General features: G+C 46.4%; 1 protein-coding gene across 1 annotated transcript in view; it reads left to right on the forward strand.

The window, feature by feature from the left end:
* CSMD2 (CUB and Sushi multiple domains 2) overlaps positions 1-22,149 on the forward strand; it is a 247,823-nt gene that overhangs the window by 103,171 nt on the left and 122,503 nt on the right. The window contains exons 6-9 of the mRNA XM_054292539.1: positions 4,639-4,751; positions 12,688-12,765; positions 19,534-19,621; positions 20,835-20,959. Coding sequence (XP_054148514.1) covers positions 4,639-4,751; positions 12,688-12,765; positions 19,534-19,621; positions 20,835-20,959 — 404 coding nt within the window. The remainder of the gene's footprint in view (positions 1-4,638; positions 4,752-12,687; positions 12,766-19,533; positions 19,622-20,834; positions 20,960-22,149) is intronic.

Here is a 22,149-nt window from a genome sequence, read left to right on the forward strand (position 1 = left end):
TTATCTGCTGATAAACGCAGCCCTGCTCCTTATCAGCACATCTCCCCCTGCCTGCCCGGGGAAAACAATCTCTGCAGCTCTGATATCCAAGCTTCAGAGGAAATTCTAATAAAGCTGTAGCAGATTTGCAATGCTGAGCATTAGAGAGCCTCAGTTGCATTCTGTTGTGCTGAATTAGGGGTGGCTGGCTGTGAATGGAGTAAATCTAATCGTGTTTGTCACCTCGCTGTGGTGTGACTGGAACCAAGCTCTGGTTTCAGGCTGGGAGTGTGTGGGAAGTTGCTTTGCTTCTGTCACTTGGCTTCTTTAAATTGGGGTAATTAGCAGCCAGGGTGGGATTCATAATTTGATTATTTTAATTGCCAGGAGCACAAAGGTCGCCCTGTGGCTGCAGCACTGCCAGGGGAGGAGGAAGAACCTGATTTCCTTTCTGGGATAATTGAGGTTGGAAAAGCCCTCCAAGGTCACCCAGCCCAAATTTGTCACCAGATTTTGTCCACAGCCACATCCAGGCCTGCCCTGGACACTTCTAGGGATGGGAGCTCCAAAACTGGGCAGCTTCAAGGCCTGACCTCATTGTGCCATTAATTGTGCCATTAATACATTAATGAGCATCTTAGTTGAGCTTGTCTGTCTCTTAAACAAAATATACTTAAGCAGGAGGAATTTCCTCATGGAAAGGGTGCTCAGGCCTTGTAATTCCCATTATTTTTGGGGCATGAGGAGTGCACTGCTCCTCCTGCAAGGAAAAAGATTGTTTAAATCTGCCTTTGGGGTTAAGATGGGTCTTAAAAACTCCCAAACTCCCAGTGGGGAATGGAATTTTAGCCTTAAAACATTCCAGGGAAGGAAGAGAGGCCTGGAGGGGGCACATCTTTCCAAGGGACATCCATGACTGCTCCCACAAATTCCTTTGCCTCGTTTGTAGGGGTTTTTTTTACACAATTCTACAAGCAGAGGAGTTCCATGAGCCAAGCTGCTCTTCCCAAGGTGTGTGGGTGATTTGGGGTCTGTCCCTGCCCTTCCTGAGGCACCTGCAGGCGCTGGGGCAGAGTGAAGGTGCAGGAGAGGAGGAACAATAACTGATCTAATGATTCATTTTCCTTGTAAAAGTCCACAGTGAGGAGAAGTCTCCTGCGACCCAGAAATGAGGTCTAGAGGTGCTTAAGTATATTTTGTTTAAGAGAGCAGACAAGCTCAAATAAGATGTTCAGAATTAATGGTACAGCTCTCCTGATAATTTCAGGAGAGGTTTGGATGAAAAGTTAAAAATACAGGTGAAGTGAATAATAATACACAGGGAGATGAAGAGCTGCTGAGAGGTGTCCCTGAGTTGTAGTGAGAGGGAAATGAGTCAGAATTGGCAGGAAATCAGTGGAATAAAAGCTGGGAGGGAAAAGGAGGCTCAGAGTGGGCTGGGGATGGAGCTCAGAGTGAAATTTGGGCTGGGCTCAGTTCTGTGCCCTCAACAATTCTGGTTAAACTGGGCAGCCAATTGTGGATGGTGGAATTCCAGAATGGTTTGGGTTGGGAAGGGCCCTTAAATCCCATCCAGGGCCACCCCATCCATGGGCAGGGATACATTCCATTATTCCAGCTGCTCCAACCTCTCCTGGGACATTCCAGGGATCATCCAGGTGTGTTCTTCTCCTTGGATTTCATGTTGACTGCCAGCCTTGGCTCCTCCATCCATGGAGATGCTGCTGGGATCTCCCTTTAACTCCTCTATCCATGGAGATGCTGCTGGGATCTCCTCTTGGCTTTTCCATCCATGGAAAAGCTGCTGGGATCTCCCCTTGGTTCCTCCATCCATGGAAGAGCTGCTGGGATCTGTCTTTAACTCCGCCATCCATGGAGATGCTGCAGAAATCTTCCTTTGGCTCCTCCATCCATGGAGATGCTGCTGGGATCTGCCCTTGTCTCCTCCATCCATGGAAAAGCTGCTGGGATCTCTCTTCCTCCTCCTCCTCCTCTTCCTCCTCCTCCTCCTCCTCCTCCTCCTCCTCCCAGCCACTCCAGTGGGTCTCACTGTTGGGTTAAACATAGCAAAGGAAGGAAAAGGTGGATCTGAGCTCCAGGAAGATGAAATTTCAGGGAGATTCACCCAAAAGTTGTGGTGGAGGCTCCAGGAGGAGCCAGGACTCAGCCTGGCTGATGTCAGGGATTATCAGCTGAGATCCAAGGGAGTGTCAAAACAGAGATTAAATGAACAGAGAGGTTAAATAAATCCATAAAATCAGTTCAAGGGAAAAAAAAGATAAAACATCTCCAGTGATGTGCTTTGCTTTTATTTGGAGCTGGTGTTTGACTGCACCCCAATTCTGGGCTGCACCAGATCATAAGGACACCCTCAAATTCATATTTAAATCCATCATCTCCACATATTTCACCTGAAATAGCAGGATTTCAGATGGAATTCCTGCCTTTAATCATGCCTTTGACTCCTGCACGGGGTTTGCAGCATCTACACCAGGAATTCTCATCGTATTTGGGTCCATTTAAGAAGAACTAATGGCCAAATTGCTGATAATCAAATTTCAGGGTGCTCCAAATCTGTGTGCAAACATCTCCTCCTGCTCCTCCAGTGCTTCTGCCTCACTTTGTGACACTTTATTGATTTTTTTTCCCCCTTCCTTTTCTTCCTCTCTGCGTGGAAACAAATTAAAGCAGGAATTGGGATTGTAAATAGATAATGGGACGTGAATGCAGAGTAATCAGTGCCAGCCATGTACAGCCATACTAATTGTGCCAGGGGAGGGAAAGGGATAAATATTTCATGCCTGGATTCAGTGGGAAGTGAGAGAGCAAGGAAAGAAATAAAAAAGAGTTGAGAAGGCCTCACTTCAGTGCTTTTTCTTCAAAAAGAGTTTTGATGGCATTAACCCCTCCTTGTTTTGAATTAAGGAATTTTGTTTAATGTGGAGGATTTGGTGTCACACAAGGGAAAAACATCTCAGGTTTGGGATGAATCCACCCTTCAAGGATGTGCTGATCAAAACCAAATCCAGGGATGTGGGAGAGGAGAAGTTGAGCCTCATTCAGGCAGCTTTGCTTCATTCTTGTCTGGTTTTTGTCTCAGGCACTTGAATTACAGCTGTGAAAGGGAAATTTGGCTCTGCATAGCTAAAGATTATTCCTGAGGGGTTTGCTGCTGCAGAATAAACAATGAAATGGCCCTTGAGGGGTGAAAACATTAAATTTAAGGGTGTTGTCATAAACACCAGCCAGGAGAACTTTTCAGGATGGGTTTGGGGCATCCCATGTTTGATCTCAGCCCCAAATCTGGGTTTGGGGCATCCCATGTTTGATCTCAGCCCCAAATCTGTTTGTTTGAACTCAGTTCTTTGAGAAGGTTTCCAATTCAATGGGTTCAGCTGCCTTGGAGTTCCCCAAGGATGGCAAAAAGCCACAGAGGATCCATTTCTGCTCCACCTCATCCTCCTGAAAGAACTGGGAACAGGGATGGAGACAATCCATGGAGAAATTATTGGGAACAACCTTAAATCCCAGTTTTAAATCATCCCAGAGCGCTGCAGGATCCAGGCACGGGATAATCCAGGGTTTGGATTGTACTGTAGGTGGCAGAGATGCTTTAGTTATGCACTAATCACCCTGCCAGCTCATTAAGGGGCTGGGAGCACAGGGATGCCATTAATTAACGCTGCCAATTCCAGCCTGAGGTCACCTCTGGATGGGCTGGGTGGCTGAAGGGCTCTTCAGGTGCTCCATGGGCTGCCAGATCTGCTGCTAAATAATGTTTAATAATCAAATCTGAAATATCTTCCGGATGGAACAGATTCCCAGGATCCTTTTGCCTTTGTTAAAAAAAGCAGGAGGTGTTGGGATGTCAAAAAAGAATGTTGGAATGGTAAAAATGGGGTGTTGAAATGGCAATAAAAGGTGTTGGATGCCACTGAAAGGTGTTGGAATGCCAATAATGGGTGTTGAAATTGCACTAATTTTTAAATAAGTGATAATTAGGGATTAAAATGATTAACTTTCATTAGCAGGAACACAGAGAGCATTGGTGTCCTCACCATGGTGAATGTCACCATTGTGGACCTCAGTCTCAGTCTGAAGTGTTGTTCCAGTCTAAAACTTGGTTTGGGACAAAACTCAGCCAGGAATTGTGAGCTGGAGTTAAAAATGAAGCAAACAGCATCATGTTTTAAAAGGAAATAAAATTATGAACAAATATGAAGGGCTGCTGCTGGGTTCTGGAGTTGTTCATTTGTGATCCTGGCTGGAATCTTCCTCAGGTTGGGATTGGTCATAAATAAAATAAAAAATAAGGATGTTCTTGCCATCCTTTCCCTTCCTGAGTTAAAATAAACAAGATTTTGGAGTGGGGTTAACCAAATGTGAAGAGATGAGCTTGGGAATGTTCTGTGCCTTAGGAAAAAGGACTGGGAACCTCTGTAATGACAAACATGGAGCCCTCAGCAGGGATTCCCATCAGGAATATGGGGCTGGAGGCAGCCGTGGAGTGGGGAGGGGGCTCTCCTTGGCTGTGTGGTACCCACAGAGGAGTTCCCAAAGTCCTGGGGGAGGATGATTGGCCTGGAGAGGGGGAGAGAGGGGGATTTGGGGTGTCCTGACGTGGTCCTGACGTGGCTGTGCTGCTTTGCTCTCTTGCAGGTTCACTGGGATGAATTTGCCTGCCCCTGTGATCAGCAGCAAAAATTGGCTGAGGCTGCACTTCACCTCTGATGGCAACCACAGGCAGAAGGGCTTCAGTGCCCAGTACCAAGGTAAGGAGGGAGAAATAAATGCCCTGGCCTGGCCTCACCCACCCCAGCCAGCCTCTTTCCACAATCATTCCAGTTTGATTTCCTCATTCCTCAATTTCACAAATCATTCTAGTTTGATTTCCTCATTCACCTATTCCACAATCATTCCAGTTTGATTTCCTCATTCACCCATTTCACAACCATTCTGGTTTTATTTCCCCTTGTGGCCACCCTAGAAAACGACTCCAACTCTAATTAACTCTAATGGTTTATAAAAACATTGGTCTTGTAAGCCAAAGATTGAAGACTAGAGCTGTAAGGGGATAGAATATAAGAAAATAAAGATGGTGTAGAAAGAACATGGGTCTTTTAAGCCAAAGATTGAAGACTAAAGCTGTAAGAATATAAGAAAATAAAGATGGTGTAGAAAGTGATCTTGCCCCTAAGGAGTTGCAGCTGGGCCTAATTAGCAAAGATTAGGAACAGGCCCGACTTTAACAGGCCACAGCTGTAACTAATGAGGAGAAGAGTGCTATAAAAGAGTGGGTGGGTGGTGGAGAAGGGAATTGGGGTCAGTTGTCTGTTGTGGGAAGGAGAAAGAGTCACAGAGGAGCTCTGAGGAGGTGCCCATGAGAAATACCAAGCAGGTATGGAACCTTTGTGATAGGGAGCAACAGCATGGAGCCCCTGTGATAAGGAGGCAACATAAACCCTTCTTAGAGGTTACCCCCCCCCCATCTCAGGAAGAAAGGGCTCAAATCTTCTTTTCCAGCTCCCAAAGCTGATTTTTCCTACCCCCTAAACAACCTGAATTGCCCCTTGAGATAAGGGGCACACACCAGCTCCAACACCACAAACAAGCCAACAACGACCCTCAGCCTCCATTTTAGAGTAACCCCAGCCAGGAATCCCCAGCTGCCCCCCTGCATGGTCCTGCTGTTGTTATTTTCCAGCTGGAACCCCCCCAAAGTGTGGTGTTCATAGAAAAACCCAGCCTGGTTTGGGTTGGGAGTGACCTTAAAGCCTATCCACTGACACGTCCACTGTCCCCGGGTGCTCCAGGTTCCTTCTTGGCCTTGGACACTCCCAGGGATTCAGGAGCTTCTCTAGGAAATCCATCTCAGCCCCTCCTCACCCTCACAGGGCAGAATTCAGGATTGGGATAAAGATTTCAGGATGGGGATGCTCAGGTGCTGTTGAGGAGATCCTTTGGCAGTGAAGATTCTGCTCCTGGTGGGACCAGAATGGATTGAGTGGATTCCTTGGAGGTGTTCTCACCACTCCTGTGGTGTTTTTGAAGGAGGTTGTGGGTGCAGGACCCAGGAGAGGGGGAATGAAGTTGGGAAGGAGCAGGAATGGTTTGAGTCCCGTCAGGGAGCTCCACAGGTTTGCTCTCAAGAAGCCTTTGCTGGGAAAAAGCTCTGGAGAGAAGTCAGGGAAAAGGGAGAGGATTTTCTTTTCCTTGGATAAATCCACAGAGCTCCCTCGTTTGGGTGCTCTTAGCAGGGCTGTCATGGCCTCAACAAATGAACCACATCGTTATTTAACTTCCCTGCTTTCCTTGAACCGGTAAATCACTTTAAACTGCAAGAAAAAACAAGGAAAAAAGGACTTTAAACAAGGGAAAAAACCCCTTTTGTTGTTGCTGTGCAGCATAAATGTCTGGAAAAAGCAGCTTCCCTGTGGATGGCTTTTCCATGGCTGTCAGGATTGCAGCTTCCGCCAAAGCACCTGTCTGAGTCAGCCTTTCCCTGCACAGCAAAGTCAGGGTGAATGTCCCCATTCCCCTGCTCAGAGAAATGTCAGGGGGTTCTCATCTCATGTGCAGAAGGGATGGAGTGTTGGAAAATGAACTGAACTCCCCATTCTGAGCTGGAATCCAGGCAGGACCTCAGCCCAGCTGCCAGAGGGACCTGCTCTCGTTTTCCCACTGTTTTTGTGGAGTTTGGCAGCTTCTTTCTGCCTTTCAATGCTTAAAAACCCAGCAAAACAAGCAGCCAAGCAGTGAAGATTCCCAGGGATGAAGGGAAGGTGTCTGCAGGCAGTGGGATCTGTAGGACAGGAGATGCTGAGACTTTAAAAACCTCCCTGTAACCCTTTCCACAACCTGGCCTGGCCATAAATATTTCAGTGGCGATAAATCCCTACAAAACAGGCCATGTAATTCCACAGCAAGCACAGCAGCTGAAATGCATTTTTCATCAGGAGAGCTGAATCAGGATCGGCCAGGAGAAGCAAGGGGAGGCTTTAGGGTGGCTCTAATTTGCTGTCTGTTTTCCAAAGACGTGTCTGTACATCATTTATGAACCCCCTGGGTCCTCTGGGACGGGGTCTGGCTTTGCTGATAATCTATAAGAAAACAATTTCCCTTCCAGCTTGTTTAAATTGATCCTGAGTTTTGCAGAACACCTTCTCTGTCTGTTCCCTCTCTGCTCTCCCTAATCCGTGCCCTCATTTGGAAATCACTTTAGGAATGTAAAAGCAAGGTTAGATGCAATCAGGCTGTGGAGAGGGTTTTTGTTTTTGTTGTTGAACACAGCAAATTCATTTTGTTCCCATCCTGGGAGAGTTAAATATTTCCCTTTTCCCTTTCATTAAGGTGAATCTTGATTTTTGCAAATGCTTTTTCCCCATTCCCCATGTAAGGAAGTCAAAGGGACTGGGAGAAATGTGTGCAGAGAATTATTTTTAAAAATTATTTTTTATTTTCCTCCCCATCCTGTCTCCTCCAAAAGGTGGAAGAAAACAATCTACAAGTTTTTAATCAGGTGAGGTGGCAGCACCTCAGTGTCCCCCCCATCAGAGGAGCTGGGTGGGAATTTATAAAATCAGAAGGTTTTGGGAAAGCTGCAAAGGCTGGAATTGGAGAGATGGGAATGCTGCCCTGGCTGCTGCCCCTCTCTGCACATGTTTTATGGCAGAACTTGGCTCCCTAATTGCTCTGGAGCTGATTGGTACCAACACGTAATTGCAGCTTTTATCGATCTCCCCGCCCCGGCCGCTTCCCTTCCCCGCAGGAGGAAGATAAATGGGATGAGCTCCAGCCCTGCACAGGACAGAGCTGCCTCCTTCAGGGAGGGGCTGGGGAGCTCCCTGCTGCTCGCCAGAGACACCTAAATGGCTTGGTGAGGGAGTCATGGAGTCTTGGAATGGTTTGGAATGGGTTTAAATCCCACCCAGTTCCACCCCTGCCGTGGGCAGCGACCTCCCAATGTCCCAGGGTGCTCCCAGCCCCTTCCATGGCTTTGGTCTACAGATCTGTCCATGGGTAGATCTGTGGTTCTACCCATGGATGGATCAGTTTGGCTTGAGTTTGGACAGATCTTCGTCCCTCTTTGTCCTGAATCTCCCACTGCTCATCTTGGATCTTCCATTTCTTGTCTTGGATCTTCTACTCATTATCCTGGGACTTCCCCTCTTCATCCTTATCTCTCACTGCTCATCTTGGATCTTCCACTCTTTATCCTGCATCTCCCACTGCTTGTCTTGGATTTTCTATTTCTCATCTTGGATGTTCTACTCTTTATCTTGAATCTCCCACTCCTCATTTTAGATCTTCCCCTCCTCGCTTTTGATCTTCCCCTCATTTTCAATCTTCCCCTTTTCATCTTGGATCTTCCATTCCTCACCTTGGATCTTCTATTTCATTTCTTGGATGTCCTACTGCTTATCTTGGATCTTCCACTCTTCATCCTGATCTTCCATTCCTCATCTTGGATCTTCCACTCTTTATCCTGATCTTTCATTCCTCATCCTGATCTTCCGTTTCTCATCTTGTATCTTCTCTTCTTTATCCTGGATCTTCCCCTCTTCATCCTGATCTTCCATTCCTCATCTTGGATCTTCCACTCTTTATCCTGATCTTCCATTTCTCATTTTGGATCTTCTCCTTTTCATCTTGGATCTTTCCCCTCCTCATCTTGGATCTTCCATTTCCCATCTGGGATCTCACCCTGGATCACACCCTTGGGTTCCAGAGGGATTTTTGCCTCCTTCCATGTGACCTGTGGAGTCTCCAGTGCAATTCTGGATAATCCCAGTGCTTGTGCAGGCTCTGATTCCCAAAATCCATTGCTCAGGCTGCCAGAAGAGGGATTTTTCCAAAGAGTTTCATTTGAGGGGGTTTCTCTTCACCTCCAAGAACCCCTGTGAGCATCCTGCTGCTGAACCATCCCAGCAGGAGGGAGAGATCCAGGCAGGATTTGGATTTAACAGCAATTCCCCCAACAAGGAGAGCAGAGCTTCATGGAATAGATTTTTTTTTTCCTGTTGCTGTTGCTGAAACACTGTTTTCCAAATTAAAAATAAATAAATGTCTGCTTAAATCCTCATTTAGAGCAACATGAAGTGGTTTGAAAGGAACAGCCCGGCCTGCCTGCCATGCTGGCAGAGCTTTGTAATGTCATCTCTCAAATCTGACAGGATGCTGAGTATTCCATTAGATCTGTTGGATGTGTGTGAGCAGCAAAAGCCTCCAGAAAACAGGAGTTTCTGTTCATCCAATTATCCTGACACAGTCCTTTGTAGTACTGCTCCACATTCCAATTTACAAACAAAGTAGATTTTCAAATACAGGATTTTTGAGGGCAGGGAGTGGGAGAATTGTTCTTATTTGTTCAATTTTTTTTAAAAAAGCACGAAACAAGTGGTGCTTTGCTGTGCCTGGTTCTGATCTAAATGGAGTCATTTGTAAAGTCTGACTTCCATCATTAGGGCTCCGAAATGAAGGATGAGGAGGAGAGGATGCAGTGATCCCTCTTTATCAATTTATCTTCACCAATTTATCTTTATCAATTCTCCTGGAAAGGGACACGGTGCAATTAGGGGAGGAGATGTTTCCTGGGGATGCAGCTCAGGCTCTGAATTTTGGGATTGCTGCTCAGCGTTGAGTGTCTTGTTGCCATTGCTGAGGGGTTTGGGAGCCAGGTTTTCCATCAGGAACAGGGTTGGAGGGGGATGTTTGTTGGATGGGATCTGGCAGGGATGGCTCTGGGAGAACCTTGGTTAGAAATGTGTCCCTGAAAAATTTCCAAGCCTGGCTGTATCCAAATTTTGAATTCCCCCATGCCAGAGAATCCTGGAGTGGTTTGGGTTGGAAGAGACCTTAAAATTCCTCTGATTGCACCCTCTGGCACCTTCTCCTGGATTTGGGATGTTCAGCACTGGGGAAATCCCTGCAGGTTGCTGTGTCCTCATGGAGGAGTTCCCCAGGATTTCTCATCCCATCCATGGTGCCGCCATCAGCTCTGGTGGGCTTCACCAAAGCTTGGGAAGCTTTTCTTGGCCTCTAAATTCCCTTTGTGGGGCACAAATCATCCGAGCTGAGCTTTTGTTTGTGTGGAGAGTTGGGAACATTCCCTGGGGGCTGGATGTGGAGAATACCAAAATATGGATTATTTTGTAAAGCTGCTCGTACCCCCAAGCACAGCCACAGAGCAGAGACTTAGAGGCTGCAGGGTCCCAACCCACATCCTTGGAAAATTCAAACCAAAATCCAAATTCAGCCTTGGAAACTTGAAATTGCCTGGATTTTATTGCCTGGGAAGGAATTTTGGGGTATCCCTGTGTTGGCTTGGAAAAAGCTGGAAAATCACTACACGAATGTCTGTCACTATTTTATCTGAAGCAGAAATAGATTTTTACCCCAAAAATGGGAGTTTTAGCAGCCCCAATCCTTTTTTTTTTTTTTTGATCCATTGATATCACATTTATTAAAAACCTTGAGATCAGGCTGGAAATCTCCTGTGATTCCCATCCACGTGGGACCTTTGGGGCATCCCAAACCCTGCTGCTTTTTCTTCCTCCTGCTGCACTTGCAGGTGGATTTGGAGCAAAAAGAAACAAAGAGTTCGATTTGCTTTGACAGCAGCCTGCTGTTAATTAGTTTTCCCTTCTTAAATTAATAAAAAAAGACAGCTGCCCTGAACAGATTGAAGCTGCTGAGGAAGACAGGAGCAGCAGCAGCAGCTTTTCCTCATGAATATTTTCCAGCTAAAAATTTTTTTGAAGTTCTTGCTGCTTTATTTAAAGAGAAAGCCAAAAGCTGTGAGGAAATGATGAGTGAAAAGCTGCACCCAAAGCAGCACCTCAGGTGAGCTTCAAGGAGCCTCCTCCTGTCTGAGCCTCCTGCAGCAGCTGTTCCAAACAGGTTCTTTTTAAGCCCAAAAAAACCTCAGCACGATTAAAAACCCCCTCTTTAGTTACATGGGTAATTCTTCTTGACAGCTTTGTCTTAGGAATGTGCTAATTTAGGGATGAAAGCCTGACAAGATGACGAACACGAGGAAGAAGGGTTTGAAGTGGGTTTCTCCAAGGATAAGGGCTGGCTCGTCAGGAAAGGGCTCCCAGAAAATGATTTGGACGCTGAGTAATCCCAATTCCTGTTGGGTTTTCCCAAATCCTCACAGTGAAGGCTCTTTTATCCCAAATCCTGCAGTGGGGGCTCTTTTATCCCAGTTTCTCACAGTGAGGGCTGGGTTACCCCAATTCCTGTTGGGTTATCCCAATTCCTGCAGTGGAGGCTGTTTTATCCCAATTCCTGCAGTGAGGGCTGAGTTATCCCAATTCCTGTTGGAATTATCCCAGTTCCTGTTGGAATATCCCAGTTCCTGATGGGTTATCCCAATTCCTGAAGTGAGGGCTGGGTTATCCCAATTCCTGTTGGAATTATCCCAGTTCCTGTTGGGTTATCCCAAATCCTGCAGTGGAGACTTTTTAATCCCAATTCCTGCAGTGAGGGCTGGGTTATTCCCATTCCTGTTGGGTTATCCCAGTTCCTGCAGGGAGGGCTGGGTTATCCCAGTTCCTGTTGGAATTATCCCAATTCCTCTTGGAATTACCCCAGTTCCTGTTGGGTTATCCCTATTCCTGCAGTGAGTGTTGAGTTATCCCAATTCCTGATGGAATTATCCCAATTCCTATTGGGTTATTCCAAATCCTGCAATGAGGGCTGGGTTTTCCCAGTTCCTGTTGGAATTATCCCAATTCCTGTTGGAATTACCCCTATTCCTATTGGGTTATCCCAATTCCTATTGGAATTACCACAGTTCCTTTTGGAATTAGCCCAATTCCTCTTGGGTTATCCCAATTCCTGTTGGATTATCCCAACTCCTGTTGGAATTATCTCAATTCCTGCTGTTTCATCCCGTTTCCTCACAGCAGAGGCTGTTTTATCCCAACTCCTGCCTCTGGAAGCTGCAATAATCCCAAATCCAGGTGTTTGTGCTGCTCCCAGATGGTTCTGCCAGGTGGGGTTTGTGTCAAACCCTGGGGGTGGAGGCAGCAGCAGCCAAAGCCAGAGCAGGAAAACAAATTGCTGCTCCCTGGTGTGAGAAAAAGGATGGGGCCCTTGGAGATGGATGAATTCTTGTTCCCTTTCCTGGTCTTTCCCCTCTTCTGGTGGAATTTTGGATCAGGGAGGGAATGGTCGCACTTGGGGAGGAGTCCCCCAGGTGTGGGGCTCCAAGATAATATTTCCCTTAGCCAGTAATGGTGTTTAATTTTATTTTCCTGCTGTTTGTTCACACCAGCTCTGCAGTTTTTAGGTTCTGAGTGCTCCCCTGGAATGGCTCTGCCGTGTAATGGGTTCATGGGATAAATTCCAGAAAAATTGGGGGAAACCAGCTCAGCATTTTCCTCTCAGCATCCTGAAGCTCCTCAGAGCTTCTCTTTTGCTTGTCTCCCATTTTTAGTGGGTTACAGAGGGGTTGGACCCCATTTTTATTTTGAAATTAAACCTCTCCAAAGCCCTAACATGGAAAAAAAATCCCTCTCCAAACCCCTAACATGGAAAAACAAACCCCTGCTGGTTTTGAGCAGTCAGGACAAGCTGATCCCAAAGGGAAGGATGCAGGATGTGGGTGATTCACATTTTTATTTTTAAAATAAAAACTTGACAATCCCTGAAGCTCAGCTCAACCTTTCCCTCTTTTTTTTCCTTTGTTTCCCACCCCTACAGTCAAGAAGCAGATGGAGCTCAAGTCCAGAGGGGTGAAGCTCATGCCCAGCAAGGACAACAACCAGAAGACATCAGTGTGTAAGTTTTTCTGGCTCTTCCTCACTGTCTTTTTTTGATAACAATCTCCTGGAACATTTCATTGGACTTTCCAGTAATCTCTAAAACTTCGCCACTCTGAAAAGTTTGGGTGCTTTTCCCTCTTCCCTCTGCATTTCTGCATCACTTCCCTCCTCCCAGTGCTCTGGTCACAAGCATTTACTAACTCCTGGAAGGGTGCAAGGCTTGGATTTACTGCGTTTGGTGGATTCTGTGCTCCAGGGTTGTGGTTTTAGGCTCTTTTTAGTGGGAAAAACTAAGAAATTTGGGGTTGGGATCGGTGCTATTGCTGTAAATAAGGAGCAGGGATAAGGAGCATTAAAAACAAAATATTAGAAAATTTACAGAGGCAGTCACAGCGTCTTCCTTTTTCTATTTGAGTTTTATTTCATTTTCCCTGCAGAAAAATCATAATTCTGGGTTTGCAGTGCTGATTTTTCAGGTTGTAGTGCTGATTTTTCAGGTTATAGTGCTGATTTTTCAAGTTGTAGTGCTTGGTGTGTCAGGGGCAGAACATTGGGGTCACTGCTGTGCCTCCCTCAGGCAGGTGGGAAATATTTCAGTTTCCCATCAGGTTCTTCCCAAATCAGGAGCAAAACCTGTGGTTTTTGTCCCTGAATCTTGGGCTCTTACTAAAATGAAACAGGAGGGATCTGCCTGGGAGTTAATATTTTATGTGGATTCAAATGGGAGCAGGATGGAGCATTTTTCCAAATGGATTTTAGGGGAGAAGCTGGAATTGCTCATTTTGTTGCACAGCCCATTACCCTCATCAGAGAGGAGCATTTGCACAGCTCAGCTGGGTGGATTTGTCATACAAAATTCAGAAAAATGCATGGACTAGAGCAGAATTGGTGAATTTTGCATACAAAATTCAGAAAAATGCAGGGACTGGATCAGAATTGGTGGATTTTACATAAAAAATTCAGAAAATTGCATGGACTGGAGCAGAACTGGTGGATTTTGCATACAAAATTCAGAAAAATGCATGGACTGGATCAGAATCGTGGCTCTGGAAGGAGAGTTTCCCTCCCAGCTCCCAGGAGAATTTTTAGGCTCTGTTTTTTTGGGAGCAAAGCCCAAAAAAGTAAAAAACAACCCAAAATCTCCAGAGCAGAAAACACTTGGGGTGTGTTCAGGGGAAAATAATTCAATTTTAAAGGGAATTATCCTTTAAAATGGAGTCCTGGCTGGGTGATACATTCCTTGCCAGGAAGAATTTATTGGAATAAACGTCCCAGTGCCCTTTACTGAGTTGGAAAATTACCCTGGCTGGGTGTGGAGACACAGGGGTGTGTTTGGAGTGGGGGGATTTTTGCCCTGGATTTTGGGGAATTTTGGGCAAAGGAGTGAAATCATTGATTTAATGAAGCGTTGTGGTGTTAACAATACACAAAATTCCCGTTTCTCCTTCCTGGGAATGGCCTTTGGAGCAGTTTTACTCATTTTTAATGCACTGAGGTGAGGAGGACACAGCAGCTGCATTCCCTTTCCTGCAGATCCTGCACTTCTGAGGAGGAAAAATAGGAATTCATTCCCTTTGCCTGGTTTATCCCATCCCAAGGGGCTCAGAGCTGCCAAATGGGAGCTCAGATCTTGAGGGCAGCTCAGACTGGAAGTTGTTGAGCTGGAATAATGGGGATGGGGATGGTGGCCCCATTCCATGGTCCTTGTCACCCTCCTGCTCCTTCTCCATGCCCTGCTCTCCATCAGCTCTGGATTTTCCCTATTTTTTCCTTATTTTGGAGCCTTCTGCTCCCACAGGGAATTCCCAGCTGCAGAAGTGCTGATTCCCAAGGAGATGGCACCAGGAAAATCAGGTTTTTATTTTATTTTTATTTTTATTTTTTGCAGTCCTCATCTGTTCTGCTCCCGGCTGGATTTGCAGGGTTGGCTGAGCCCCTCTGTGCTCCCAAACCGCCGCGAGCTGAGTTTGCATCACAGATAATTCCAAAGAAATTTCCTATTCCAGAGCAATTTCCAGTTGCTCTGGCTCAAATACCAGAAATTCAGGAATTTTTGTGTCTCTTGGTATCACTTAAAGCTCTGCCACAAAATCCTAAAATTTTTAAGGCTGGAAAAGATCAAGTCCAACCCTCAAGTCCCTGTTTTATTTTTGATTATTCCTACCAGCAATATTTTATTTTCAAGTGCTGTTTGCTAAAACTTGGCCTAAAATCCTCCCTGGAAGGATCCACTCTTAAATCCTGTAGGTTTTTGGGTTTGGGATTGCCTGGTCAGATTAAACCTGGTGTGTTTTGTGTGAAAATGTAGTGATGTAACAGCTGCTTGTGTTATTGCAGGGAAAAAATCCATAAAAATTCAAAATTCTGTGGGGAAGTGCTTCTTGGGCTCAGTTATAGTGGATTGTGTTTGTTTTAAATCATAATTAAGTGCCTTGTACTGTTGACCATCAGTGAAATTATTTGGAAATCTTGCTTTAATCACTTCTGGAGGGGAGATAATAGTGAGAGACAAATAAATTAGGTAGAAGAAATAGCTTGAGATTTTAAGCCATGTTTGGGAGGTTGTTTCTGGCACTGAAAGCAGAGTGTAAGTGTGGATATTCCAGTTCCCACAGTGGGGGAATTGTGGTGGTTTGGGTTTAAAAAACAGCATCCAAGTGGGTTGTGTGGTGTTTGGGTGAGGCCCACCTGGAGAGGCCCTGGGTGAAGGACTGGAAGTTCTGTGCATGTGTAGCTTGGTCAAAATCCTCTTTGCAAAGTCATTTTTGGGGTGGGCTGAGCAGTTTCTAGGTCTCAAGTGTATAGGAATTTCTGGATTTTGGGGAGGTGTCTGTGGGACAAGGAGCATTCTGAGGCCTTGTGGGTGAAGGACTGGAAGGACTTGGGTGAAGGACTGCAACTTCTGTGTGTGTGCAGCTGGGTCAAAATCTCCTTTGCAAAGTTATTTTTTGGGGTGGATTGAGCATTTTTTAGGTCTTAGCCAAGTCTGTGGGAATTTCTGGGTTTTGGGGAGGTGTCTGTGGGACACAGGAACCACCTTGGGCCTGGGTGGGACAGCCTGAAATGCTCTGGGAATTCTGTGCTTCTGGGAGTGCTTGTGAATCTTCATCTTCTGAGCTGTTCTGGAACATTCCCAGCTGGGAAATAAGCTGGGGTTTGGAGCTCTCATGGTAGAACATTCCCAGCTGGGAAATTGGGGTTTGGAGCTGTCCTGGTGGAACATTCCCAGCTGGGATTGGATTTTCCCAGTGTCAGGACCTGGCTGTGACCTTTTCACTCTTGGTGTTGTTAAATTTGGGGACATTCGGTGTCTGGGTTGGTGTCACTGAGGTTCTGGAATCACTTCATCCTTGGTTTTTTGGGTGCTGAAGGAACTTTGGGGGTTGGAAATGCAGCAGGACCTCGTTGGGGTGAGCCCTGCACCCCTAAATCAGCTCCAAGCTCTCAGGTCTGGTTTTTGGGATCTTTCCCAGAAGTTTGCATGGAATTACCCTGGTGTGACCACTCAGATTAACCCTTTAAACCATCTAATTCCTGCTGGAGTCTTTCCCATCACCTCCTTTCACTGAATTCCTCATGCTGAGAAATGCTGGGGCTTTGTCAAATTGTTTATTTTTTAGGTGCTGCTTTTATTTTGTAGTTCTGAAATTCAGCGAGAAATTGTCCCTTGGGAATCTGTCAGTGAAGTTTTTTTTTATTATGAGAAATAAAATTAAAGAGGATTTTAACAGTGGCAAACTGAACAATCAGAACTGGCTGTCACTGAATTCATGAGGAGGGAGAAATTGAAAAAAATCAGGAGGATGAGGGGATGGAAAACCAATCCCATGGTTGGGGGAGAGAATTCCTGAGTTTCTAATGCAGACATTGAGCAGTTCATCACAATTTTTTTCTAGTAATCTTGAAGGGTTTATTTGGGAATGGCCCAGCCCAGGTGAAACTTTGGGAAGGTGAACACAGCAAATTCTCAGCATGACAAATCCATTTTCTAACCTTTGGGCTCCTCTATTTGTGTGTGTGTGTGCCCAAAACAAAAGCTAGAGAACAAAAATTTCTGTAAATTAGCATCTCATTCATCTCCTCCTTTTCTTTCACTTTCTTTAAAAGAGAAATTCCCCAACTCCCAGGATATGGAGATATCTTCCCTCAGCTTTATCTTCCCTGTTCTCTGCTTTATCTGTTCGTGTTTTTAGGTGTTAATGAATCTCCACTAATGAGACATGAGCTGGGTTTGGGCCTCAGCATTGGGGGTGACAGACTCTCCTCTGGGGCCTTGGTTTTTCTGGGGATCTGGGATTGTTTCTCTTTGTTTTCCTGGGATCTGGGATTGTTTCTTCCCAAAATTTTGAATTCCAGGCTCCATTTTTATCTGATATGGGAAATAATCACTGGGAGTGGCAGCGGTGCCCACTCTGGGGGTACAAAAGGGGTGATCTGAGGGGGATTTGACCATGGGAGGAGGAATTTGCTGTGGGAATTGGATTTTTCCTTTGAGGAAGAGTTCCCAGGTGGTTAATTCCAAATATTGGGTGGTCTTGGCTTTGTGTGTGTGGTTGTTACAGGTGTGTGTGTGGTCAGGGAGGTTTTTACAGAGGAAAATCAAGAATTTGAGCACTGTCTTTCACTCCTACACGGCTTTGGGACATAAAACTCTCATTGGGTCCCTCATCCTGAGGTGAATTTTCCTTTTTTTGGAGCTGCTTGTGCACAGGCATCACCTCTGGGTGCAGGGAAGGAACCCAAGGATGGTGGTGGCACCTGGGGACTCCGTTCAGCCAAACTTTTCCTGTCAGAAGCTGGGAGTAGAATCCATGCACTCTCCCTTCCTTCACTGAATTCATTCCTGATTCCTGATTTGGAATCCTCTGGGCTGGTGAAAAGTGGCAAAGCAAAGTTTGGAGTTGTAGAAAATGGAGGGATGTCAAATTCTGCTTTGTTGCTGCTGGTTGAGCTTTACCAAGGGTTATTGTGGTGGTGTTCACAGGGATCCCAGGATGAGGGAAGAGATGAGAATCTTGACTCCATGTTTCAGGAGGCTGATTTATTATTTTATGATATATATTTATTAAAAGAAAATGATGTATTAAAACTATACTAAAGAATAGAAGAAAATATTTCATCAGAAGGAAGGGAAGGAAATTTCAAGGAAAGGAAATAAAATCTTGTGACTGCTCACAGCCTTGACACAGGTGGCTGTCACTGGTCATCAAATAAAACCAATTTCACATGCTGGGTAAACAGTTCTCCAAATCACATTCCAAAGCAGCAAAACATGGAGAAGCTGAAGCTTCCCAGCTTCTCAGGAGAAAAGATCCTAACGAAAGGATTTTTCATAAAATATGTTTGTGGCAGGTAATGGACATGGAAAATGGGAAAATAATACCTCACATGTTGTTTTCCATGAATCCATGGCTCTGTGCCCTTCCACACACACAGGAGAGCACCAAAGCATCCTGTGGGGACAATCCCAGCCCTATCTCTGCTCCAGCACGGTGGGAAGGGAGGAAAAAGGGGCCTTAAAAAGGAAATTCCTATAAAGAACTTAAAGGGCATCAGAAGAGTGTTAGTGCTGAGGAGAAGCTGGAATATTTTTGGGATCAGCAAAATTGGGAAGCATCCTCCTTGTAGGAACAGCTGTAGCTGGGGATGCACCAGGGGTTAATTCCAAATATTGGATGGTCCTGGCTTTGTGTGTGTCCAGTGTGGGTGGATTCTCCCCATGGATTCTCCCATTCCCCCTGCAGGGCTCCAGCTGCTGAGCCATGAGAAAGGGGCTGGTGTCACCTCAGTGTCACCCTCCTCCTTTGGGGCACCATGCTTGGAATAAAATTGGGATTTTCTTCCCTGTAATCCAGTGCTGGGCAGAGGTGGAATGGAAGTTGGGGTTCTTTCAGTGGTTCAGCATGTGGAATGTGGAATTTTGGGGCTGTGCTTCCCCAGGAGCCTCATCCTGTGCCATGAGCCATCAGGGAATGGAGTTTTTTTGGCTGAGAAACATGCTGTAGGTTTGGATGAGAAGAAAACCAAATCCCATCGAGCTCCTGTGGCAAAATCCCCCTTTTGTCCTTTATTGCTGTGCTGGAATTCAGCCTGGAAATCAGGATTGTGCCAGGGCTGAGGGACCCCCAGGTTCCCCTACCCTGAACCCTCCTTTGTGCCTTGAGAGGGCTGGAAATGGGGAGGGTGGAGCTGGGAGCTTTCTGCAGTGCTGGCCACCACCCCATGGATTTCATGTTTGTTGGCATCCAGGTTGCTCCATAAATTTTTCTCCATGTTCCAACTAAATGACTTGGCTTTCAAACCCTCGACTTGCATCCCCCTCTCCTTTCTCCCTCTCGTTCTGTGCTTGGTTTTTCCCTCCTGGGATCACTCCCTGCCTTTCCATGGAGTTGTTTTCTTTCCCTGGCACACTGGGCTGGGTTTGGAGGGCTCTGAAGTCACCTTGGAGGGTGGCAGGTGGGGCTTTAATCATAACAAACAGGCTCTGTGATTGGTGTCATTTAGCAGAATGGAAAAAAATACCCAAAAATCAACTTATCCAGAGGTATTTCTGTAGTGGAATGGAGGGGAAACTGTGTCCCTAGCTGGCATTTCCTAGAAAACACTCAGGTGTGTAAACTGAGCAGGATATTTGTTTCCAAAGCTGTTGTTTTTGTGGAATAAAACATTGAGGTTTCTGAGCTCCCAGTTGCCATTTTTCTCGCCACATCCACCAAGCCAGCTGCTGAAAGAATTGTTCCTTTTGCTATTCTGTCTCTGTATGTGCTGTTTTTTTGCTTTGTAGTAACTCAGGTTGGTGTGTCCCAGGGACATAATTTGTGTCCAGACCCTGGGATTCCCGAGAGAGGCAAAAGGATAGGCAACGATTTTAGGTAAGAATATTTTCTGTGTGTTCTGTGCATGAGCTCCTGGGTGTGCTCCTGGTGTGGGGGGGCTCTGTTTGCTTTGTCCCCCTCCCAAAATCCTGCCCAGTTTTGGGGAACACGTGTGTAAAACCCTTCCTGTGTGTGCTGTTCCACAAAGATTTCTTGGAGTGTTTTTATCCTTTCCCAGTCCAGGTTTTGTGCTGTCATCCCTCCCCTGGAAAAACTGAAACAGCCAAAATAAAAAAATCACTTTTCAAATTAGCTCAAACCCCAGCATGGCCCTGCCCTTAGAGAATTTGAGGTGGCTGAGATTCCTTGTCACTGAGCCTGTATGGTGCCAGCTAATTGGAGTTTAGGAAGTTTAAACCAGAGCTGTTGTTCCTTTCCAGTTCCTAGTTTTCCTTTGCAGGGATGCCCCAGCTGCTGGTGGCCATGGGGAATCAATATTTCATCTGATTCTGCTGCCCAGGGTGGTTTTGCTCATGAAAAGTGTCTCTCAATCAAATCCCAGACTGTCAAATCCTCCTCAAGTCCAAGCAGAGGAAAGGGAATCCCAGCAGTCCCTAAATTCCATGGGATGAATTCCCAGCTGCTGATGGTGTTACTCCAGTGAACAAAGTTCAGAATCCAAACCACAGAACAAAGAGCAGAACTCTCAGCAGTTGATAAAGATTTTTATTTCATTTTATGAGAATTCTGAATGTGTCCTCTCTCAGAGCTGTGGGTGAAATTCCCACTGAAATGTCACTAAAATTTGGGATTCCAGGAGCTGTTTTGCTCATGGAAAGTGCCTCTCAATCAAATCCCAGTCTGTCAAATTCTCCTCAAACCCAGCAAAGGAGAGAGGGCAGAAGAAAGGGAATCCCATAAAGTCCCTAAATTCCACGGGATGAATTCCCAGCTGCTGATTGTGTTACCCCAGTGAACAAAGCTCAGAATCCAGACCACAGAACAAAGAGCAGAACTCTCAGCAGTTGATAAAGAATTTTATTTCACTTTATGAGAATGTCCGCTGAGCACGTCCTCTCCCAGGATGACATTCCCACTGAAATGTCACTAAAAATTGGGATTTGGGCATCAGCATCTGGGGCAGACACAGCAGAAGGGAGGCAGAGCTGGTCCCTCCTCCCTTCCTGCTGCCTGCAGGGCCAGGGGATGGCTCTGGCCCCAAATCCTGGGGTGCAGGAGCAGGCTGATGTCCCCTGTGTCCCCTCTCCAGGCTGGGCTCCAGCATCCAGTTCTCCTGCAACGAGGGCTACGACCTGCAGGGCTCCAAGAGCATCACCTGCAAGAGAGTCAGCGACATCATCGTGGCCTGGAGCGACCACCGGCCCGTCTGCAGAGGTGAGGGGCTCAGCCTGCCTGGATTTGGGGATTTTTGGGAATTCCCAGCTCCTTCCTGTCCCTTTTCCATCACCCATCCTGCCCTTGGGTCGAATCTCAGAATGGTTTGGGTTGGAGGGATCCTGCTCCTTCCACTGTCCCTCCAAGCTGAGCTCCATCTTGCTCCTTCCACTGTCCCTCCAAGCTGACCTTGGACACTCCCAGGGATCCAGGGGGAGTTTGGCTGAATTTTGGGATTTTTAGGGATTCTAGTTCCTTCCTGTTCCTTTTCTATCATCCGTCCTGCCCTCAGGTCGAATCCCAGAGTGGTTTGGGTTGGAAGGACTTTGAGGACCATCCTGCTCCTTCCACTCTCTTAGACACTCCCAGGGATCCAGAGGGAGTCTGAGGGGCTCAGCCTGCCTGGGTTTGGGGGTTTTTAGGAATTTCTAGCTCCTTCCTGTTCCTTCTCCATCACCCATCCTGCCCTCAGGTCAAATCCCAGGATGGTTTGGGTTGGACCATCCTGCTCCTTCCATTGTTCCTCCATGCTGTTCTTAGAACCTCCCAGGGATGAGACAGCCTGAGGGGGCTCAGCTTGGTGAGATTTTGGGATTTGTGGGAATTCCCAGCTCCTTCATGTCCCTTTTCCATCACCCATCCTGCCCTTGGATCAAATAATCCCAGAATGGTTTGGGTTGGACCATCCTGCTCCTTCCACTATCCCTCCATGCTGGCCTTGGACATTCCCAGGAATTCAGAGGGAATCTGAGGGGCTCAGCTCGGCTGGATTTGGGGATTTTTAGGAATTCCCAGCTCCTTCCTGTCCATTTCTCACCCATCCTGCCCTCAGGTCAAATCTCAGAGTGGTTTGGGGTGGAGGGACCTTGAGGACCATCCTGCTCCTTCCATTGTCCCTTCATGCTGGCCTTGGATACTCCCAGGAATTCAGAGGGAATCTGAGGGGCTCAGTTTGGCTGGATTTGGGGATTTTTAGGAATTCCCACCTCCTCCCTGTCCATTTCTCATCCATCCTGCCCTCAGGTCATCCCTTGGCCAGGTCAGAGTCCCAGAGGGGTTTGGGTTGGGAGAAACCTTAAGGAAAATGTCGTTCCATGGGTAGGGAGACCTTCCCCATCCCAGGCTGGCCTTGGACACTTCCAAGGATGGGGCATCCAAATTTCTCTGGGAAATCTTCCTTAGGGCCTTCT

Source organism: Melozone crissalis, unplaced genomic scaffold, assembly GCF_028551555.1.
Source record: "Melozone crissalis strain CALT ecotype California unplaced genomic scaffold, PUWL_Pcris_2 ptg000111l_1, whole genome shotgun sequence".
Classification (NCBI taxonomy): domain Eukaryota; kingdom Metazoa; phylum Chordata; class Aves; order Passeriformes; family Passerellidae; genus Melozone; species Melozone crissalis.